At 35.6% G+C, this 7718-nt stretch overlaps 1 protein-coding gene across 1 annotated transcript; it reads left to right on the top strand.

Annotated features, from left to right (window-relative positions):
* Positions 1-201: 201 nt before the first annotated feature.
* Positions 202-7099, top strand: LOC112528917 (cytosolic endo-beta-N-acetylglucosaminidase 1-like). Its single transcript, XM_025139953.1, has 11 exons — positions 202-717; positions 1168-1305; positions 2414-2523; positions 2616-2727; positions 2812-2919; positions 3119-3231; positions 3811-3892; positions 4116-4196; positions 4933-4988; positions 5104-5239; positions 6196-7099. Exons 1-11 carry the CDS (start codon positions 202-204, stop codon positions 6898-6900), a joined length of 2157 nt encoding a protein of 718 aa, XP_024995721.1. The 3' UTR covers positions 6901-7099.
* Positions 7100-7718: the final 619 nt, after the last annotated feature.

The raw sequence follows: 7718 nt of genomic DNA on the forward strand, positions 1-7718 counted from the left end.
TTGATAAATAATTTTATAAAAAAACTTAATTTGTTTCAAATAAAGAATCCCAACAATAACGTAAATATCTTCCGAGATTTTGTTTTGATTTGGGGAAATTTTGAAGATCTTTAAGAAACGGGACCCCACGGAGGAAAGATTTACGGTTGAACCACTTTCGTCTTCGTAGAAATCCAATACAGACTGAACCTTCTTTCTTCTATGTTCAACCTCTTCAGACCCTACATAAATCGGCGATTCCTAATCTCCCTTCGCAATTTCTACATTTCACTCACCCACCCTCTCTTCTCTCTGTTTTCCCCCAATATGAACCACGATCCACAAACCGAATCCACCGACGACGCCCCACAACCCGATTCTACTCTCTTTGATCCCTATGTGCCGTCTACACCAGTCTCTTACCCAATCAAAACTTTACAAGACTTGGAACTTCGAACCTATTTCGATTCTTTCCACTTCCAGTTCAATAAAGCGTCGGTTCCTCTAAGTTGTAGTGGTGTTGATGTTGTTTCGTTGCCGAATCGGCGGAGGATGATGGCGTGTCATGATATGGCGGGAGGGTACATTGATGATAAATGGGTTCAAGGAGGGAGTAATCCTGATGCATATGGAATATGGCATTGGTATTTGATGGATGTGTTCATCTATTTTTCTCATAATCTGGTTACTTTGCCGCCTCCTTGTTGGGTTAACGCTGCTCATAAGCATGGAGTTAAGGTATTTATCATTCGACAACGACTTTTTACGTACTTCTGGAAATTTGGCATGCATATGTGAGATTTTGTTTTTCTCCAAATCATTGATATCATTCATAATCAAGCCTCGAAAGTTGGTTAAGTTTAGGGTGATCTCCAACTTTTTCGAAGTTAATCAGCAACGAGGAAAAACCATTTAGGGGTTGTTTGTTTACCTCTTAATTTCATTTAGAGGCAACCTCTGAATCGTTAAGATATGAATCTTGTTTGGCAAAAAAAGCCTGCCTCTTAATGGTTCTAAAACCCTTTTCATGGTTGAATACAGTTACCAAACAATTATATTTCATTTTGCACTGTATCACGAGAATCTCTTAAACTAACCACTTAATCATTCTGTACCAAACCATTCAGCCAAACATCCCCTTAAGAGTCATTTTTAATTAATAGTTTTCAATTATTAACCAAATTACAGGTATTGGGAACTTTTATAGTAGAGTGGGAGGAAGGAAGATTGATTGCTGAGCAGTTCCTTGCAACAACTGAAGTTACCCAACTGTATGCTGAGCGTTTGTCTGAGCTTGCTGTTGCCTTGGGCTTTGATGGGTGGCTGGTAAACTTGTATATCCTGTGCTTAAATTACTATATCTCAGTTTCCATTTCAATATCAACTTCCATATGGGAGCTTGGTTCCATTTATCAGGGCTGTATTTAATGCCATTCTTTGTTATGGTCTTGTGTGGTTTTGGTGGCAGAAACTCTATGAGTTCTTCTTCTTCTAAACTTAAGCTTTTCAGGCCACACTAATATGCATGAAGATGTTTGTACATTTAACTGATTTATGGCAAAAAAGGATACAATCTAATCAGCTAAGTTGTAAAATGTAACCATTCTTATGGATAGCAGATGCGAGTTTGATTATGAGAAACGGGATTTATAATGCAAAAGATTTAACTTTTAGCATTCCCAATTAACAAGGTGGAAATGATGATCCTGCTCCCCCTGAAAGTATTGACGGTATAGAAGAAGAACAAAACTAAGTGAGAGGCCGGGGAACTCTGATTCGATCCGAATCTGTAGTAAGCAGTATCCTATCGCCTGCCTGCCACTACGCTTGCTGCAAGCTATTGATGGGTGGCTGGTAAACTTGTATATCTCAGTTTCCTTTTTAATAGCAACTTCCATATGGGAGGCTCGCTCTGTTTCTCAGGGCTGTATTTAATGCCATTCTTTGCTATGGTCTTGTGTAGTTTTGGTGGCTGAAACACTATGCAACTGTTCCTCTAAAACTTCACCTTTTCTTGCCACTCTAATATGCATGAAGATGTTATACATTTAAGGCAAAAAGGATATAATCTGATTAGCTAAGTTGTAGGATGTAACCATTATGGATAGCAGAGCAAGTTTGATTCTAAGAAAAAGGAAGTTATAAAGAGAAGATTTAATGTTTAGAACCCCCAATTAAGACATAGGAAGGGTAAAACCGAAGGACTAGATTATTTGAGAACAGAATTATTAAGTATCAATTGCTTTATTAATGCTTCATACACGAAAGAAAGTGACGTGTGTCGTTCTTATTCTTTTTGATTGCTTTTTGAGAAATCTGAATGTTATTGTTAACATTTACGTGGCTTAATAATCTTTCTTTCTTCAAGATGATATCTCTATGACAGTAGTGACAAAACTAGAACATGTTCTCTTGCTTAGCCTTGTTTTGACAGATTAATATGGAGGTCGAGCTGGACATTGGAAGGATTCCTATTTTGAAGGAATTTATCAGCCATTTAACTAAGGTTATGCATTCTTCAAAACCCGGATCTTTAGTTATCTGGTAGGTGTCCTGAGAATTATGTTTTTTCCCAGAGCGTCTATTTTGAACGGGTGATCTATGTTTTCTTATACTCTTTGCATGCTATTATGTAGGTATGACAGTGTTACTATTGAGGGTAAACTTGATTGGCAAGATCAACTGAATGATAAGAACAAGCCTTTTTTTGATATATGTGATGGCATATTTATGAACTATTCCTGGAAGGTATTCTATCACTATTTCCTTTCTTTGATTGTTCGGTTTGAATGTTCAAAAAATTTCAGTTATGGTATTTCATGTGTACAATAGGAAGATTATCCAAGGTCCTCGGCTGCTGTTGCTGGTAATAGAAAGTTTGACGTCTACATGGGAATTGATGTTTTTGGTAGAGGCACTTATGGTGACGGACAATGGACAGTATGTGGCTAATTTATTCGATCTGTGTTTCTATGAAATTGCATTATAACATTACATATAGTTTTAATGATAGTCTGGAAATCGTTTATTAGATAAAAAAACCACTGTTTTTTTACATTTGTTCAATCACTGCCATTATAAACTCAAAGGTCGAAGCTTTTGAAGCAAAATGTAACCATTATTATCTTTTGCACAGTAGACAAATGTGGCACTTGATGTACTAAAGAAAGATGATGTGTCGGCAGCCATATTTGCCCCTGGATGGGTTTACGAGACTAAGCAACCCCCTGATTTTCAGACGGCTCAGAATCGGTATTACCCTCTTCCACTATTGCTAAATTTAGCTCTTACTTGTTCTCTCTCAAGGAGATTTACTAACTTATTGTAGGAACCCTTTTGTTCTGTTCTGTTCTGGATTTGTAGCATGACTTTTTAAGCAAAAAACTTGTTGGTTTTACCACTTACTTACCTGAGTTTTATTTTGCACAATATCATCAGCCTTAGCACTTATTGTTAAGGTCCCTGTCCATTTGTCTGAGGATATGAAGGACTAAATTGACTAACTTCGGTGAAATGGATTCACTCGCAATGTTGTCCTCTAATATGCTTATATATATGGTTGGGTTAAGGGGAAAATTACAAAAAAAATGGAAAACTGAGGAACACCTAATAACTATTCATTTGTCTGGTATGCACATGTGGATAAAATCTACACAAGTGTGCATTTTATGCACATATGCATACAGGATGAATTACTTTTACATTTTTTTGTGGTTTCTCCCTAAACCCGATGCTATATATATATATATAGAGAGAGAGAGAGAGAGAGAGAGTTTTACTTTCACTGAAATGCATATGTAGTAGTTTTACCTTTGTCTAATATATTGTTAGGTGGTGGAGTCTTGTTGAGAAATCATGGGGAGTAATGCAAAGTTACCCCAAAGTTCTTCCATTCTACTCCAACTTCGATCGGGTACATAATAACCGTAATTTTTCAGTTTATTGCATTTTCGTGAGACAAAAGCAATCAATATCTTCAGACGATTCTTTTAAAATCTTTTAGAAAGAGACTTCTCGTTTCCAAGATGTTATAAAAGAATCATTTGAAGATAACATGCTCGGTTCTTTTACTCAAAAAATCAAGCATAACTTTGATTGCATTATCTTAATATGAAGTTACACATGTATTTTTCTAGGGTAATGGCTACCATTTTTCCGTTGATGGAAGACTGGTGTCCGATGCTCCGTGGAACAATCTTTCAAATCAAAGTTACCAGGTAGCATATTTTTATGATTTCTTTTGAAATTAATCACATTTTACACTTAGGGTGTTTAGGATTGCTTATCTGAAACAACTTATGCCTTTTCTACAAAAGCACTTATCAACTTATTCCAAGTCAAAAGGGTTTAACTTTTTCAAAAACTTCTTATTACCGGTTTGGCACCGGTATAAGTTGTTTATCCAAACATTCAAAAGTGCTTTTTACCGGTGTCACATTGGAATAAGTCAATAAGTTGTTTTTATAAGCAATCCCAAACACCCTCTTATGATGGTTGAGTACGGGTGGACTTGGTACGGTATAAAGTTTTTCCCCAATGGTGTACCGACCATTTATAATTGATATGCAAAATCTTATATCATATACCAATCAATTGTACTTGCTACCGACTTAATTGATGCCAACTTTTTTCGTTTAGTACATGTTGGTTCTGGATGTATATATGAAAACTTGTCATTTTGTTCAAATTTTAAGCAACAGTTTTGAGTTTGCAGGTAACACATATGTTTAAGTAGTTTTAATACAAAAACTTCAAAATTAAAAAGTTGGTACCGTGGTACTACTGCGGTTCGTGTATTAACCAAGTTTGCATACTTGGTACGGTACTGCCAACTGACTGTAATTGATACAGTTGACGCACATGTTGGCTGGTTTCATTTGGTACAAAGTGGGCACCCCTATAGTTGAGTATTTTTAAATCACTCCCTAAATTACATCTGACTGTGTTTGACAGCCATGTCTCGAGTTTTTTGGAGATGCTGCAACTGAAACAATTCAAGCATTCGTTGAGTAAGTTTTCGTGATCACAATATAAGTATGGTGATCGTGTTAATTCATCGATTGTTTTCTGACATTTTAACTTAATCTTTATTAATTAAATACAATCTATACTTGCAATTTATAGTTTTAAGCAAGCATCATATAGTGGAGGAGGGAACATTACTTTTGAAGGTGTTCTTGAAGATCATGCTTATTTGACAAGAAGACTCTTCCATGGAGAACTTCGTTTTGGGAATTCAGCAGTCCACTTTACGTACTCGGTAAACAATCGTATCTTTGAATTGAACTCCTCTTAAAAGCCTCACGATATGTTAGGCGTATTTATGACTATGTGACATCTATCTGATAAAAATGGATTGCAACAAAATTTAGCACCATGCTTACCGAAAGCTTACTGGGTAAGCGCTTACCGCAAAGAGTCACCACCTCACTTACCTTGTTTATTAACATTCTCGGCCATCTAAATGGATTGTTGGTAAGCATCTTTTACCCGTTAAGTGCTTACCGTGTAAGAGTCTTTTCCCTTACTTACCGGATGAGATTATTGGTTCTTGATATGCCTCTTACCGGGTAAGATTCTTGGTCTTCACCATGCTCACCCGGTAAGGTAAATGACATCTGGCCCCTTACAGTTCCATAATGTCAATGTGTACGTATTTATAGGAGATAACTAACAATATGACTTATTTAAACGACTGATTTTTGGCTAAGATTATTGTTGCTTGTCCATCCTATGTAAAAGTGTTACAGTAAGTTTATAGGACGTTTTTGGGTATTTTAACAAGTTTTTTCGGATAATATTGAAATAAAGCATCTATTAATTTTTTTTATATGACATTATGTGAAAAAAGTGACTTATTAAAAAGATGTGCTCATAGGACAGTTCTAAAAAATGTACTGTAAAAAAACTAACATAACACTTTATTTCAAAAGTGTCCTGAAAAATTTGTTAAGAATTTAAGACGCATAAAAACATCATATAAACTTATTTGCATCACTTTTACCTGGGACACACAATTTTATAAACTTAAGGCTTATGAATCATAAGACATTTATATATTGTTGGCGTCCTGTAAACCGGATTTTATTGTAGTGGTTAGGGTGCTGGTGAGACCTTCTGAAGTCCTTAGCAAATGTATACATACCTATTAGAGACGTTTTAACAACAAACTATTTCTCTTCGACAAATTATTATACGATGCATACATTTCTACAGGTGAAATCAGACGGTAGCTCCGTGATCGGCCTTTTACTTGATTTTACTGACACCATGGACACGGAAAAGACGTCGGTTCTTCTTGCCTCTTGGGGAGATACCTTGCTTACCATGGATCGGTTTTCAAGCAAATTTAGCCGCGTGATAATGCCACGCCATGTGAAAAAACTAGCAGCTGAACCAGAATGGATCATACAAGATAGCAGTCTCACAATGGAGGGATTCACATTAACAGGAATTCATGTTGTTTGCTACAAATCAAATCCCCAAGTCGGGACTCTAAAATCTCCGTCCAATTCGTCCGAATATTACGCAGTTCTTGGTCATATCGCTATTAAAACTTCTACCGAAAACATGGTTTTCCCACCGGCCTCAGAGTGGCTTGTCGAAAGTCAAAACATCGATTGGAGATCTGATTCTAAGGGACACATTACCGTTTCTCTTAAAATTCTTTGGGCACTAAACAGCGGCGTTACTCCCGTATTTTCTAAGTACAACATTTACGTTGAAAATGAAGCAGATAAATCAGCGCAAGGATTACAGCATCTCGGAGTAGCATTAGTAGAAGCTTTTTATATATCCGAGCTTTCGGTTCCGGTGGGTATTTCAAGCGTTAAATTCATAATCCAAGCTTGCGGTCTCGATGGGGCTTGCTCGGAACTAACGGTTTCGCCATTTATCCAGTTGCGTGTTGAAGGTTTATAGATTATGTCGGGTTTGTTCTTATCAAAGGGAGTTAATTCTATTAACCTTTTACTGTTATTTAGCTGATGTTGTAACATGAAAACAATATATACCGGGTTCGGTTGGTTTGGTTTGGTTTGGTTTTCGGTGTCACTGGACCTTGAGTTAAAACAATTAATAGATGTTTCTAGAAAGAAGTAGAATATTCCGGTTGGGTACCACCTTTCTGGTCTATGTTTTCTGGTTACAGAAGAAACCAAACCCAAAACAGGGTGATGTCGTTTGAAACCAACCCACATTTGGAAGCATTCACCCTCGAGCCCACCACACTCAAATGGGTTGTATTACAAACATCACTATTATTAACCTTTTTATCCCCTAAAGTCAACCAAAAGCCAACTTTGATATATAAGAGCATCTACACGGAAATTGACTAAAAATGGTCAAATTTCTTCACTTTTTACCATTTTTTTAATCAAAATTTTATTTTACACGGAGTTTTCGTAAATACCTTATATATTTATTAGAATGGTACTCGTACAATGCATCGAGACACATTTTCATTTCAATGTTTTGTTTTGGTTTTTTATCCATGTCGATATAAATTATTTAATGAGGTTTTGAGAAAACGATAATGTTTTTATTTTTTGAATAAAATATAAATTTAAAAATATCATATAAAATTTGCAAAAAATATATCAATATTAATATTAAATTAACTATTTAAAAGTTCTTGTTTGTGTATTTTTTTAATTTAATTTTTTTATTATAATTTAATTTAATATAACGAAGTAAATTAATTTAGGTTTAATAATATATTTTGTTATAAAGATAATAAT

The sequence above is a fragment of the Cynara cardunculus genome (assembly GCF_001531365.2).
Source record: "Cynara cardunculus var. scolymus isolate 2C chromosome LG 1, CcrdV1, whole genome shotgun sequence".
NCBI lineage: Eukaryota > Viridiplantae > Streptophyta > Magnoliopsida > Asterales > Asteraceae > Cynara > Cynara cardunculus.

What these genes read in the sequence shown, in the direction of transcription:
- LOC112528917 (XM_025139953.1), top strand. Translation starts at nt 202, where the DNA reads ATGTTCAACCTCTTCAGACCCTACATAAATCGGCGATTCCTAATCTCC. An exon ending in TGGGCTTTGATGGGTGGCTG is followed by an intron (nt 1,306 to 2,413) that starts GTAAACTTGTAT and finishes TTGTTTTGACAG; the next exon opens with ATTAATATGGAGGTCGAGCT. An exon ending in CCCGGATCTTTAGTTATCTG is followed by an intron (nt 2,524 to 2,615) that starts GTAGGTGTCCTG and finishes GCTATTATGTAG; the next exon opens with GTATGACAGTGTTACTATTG.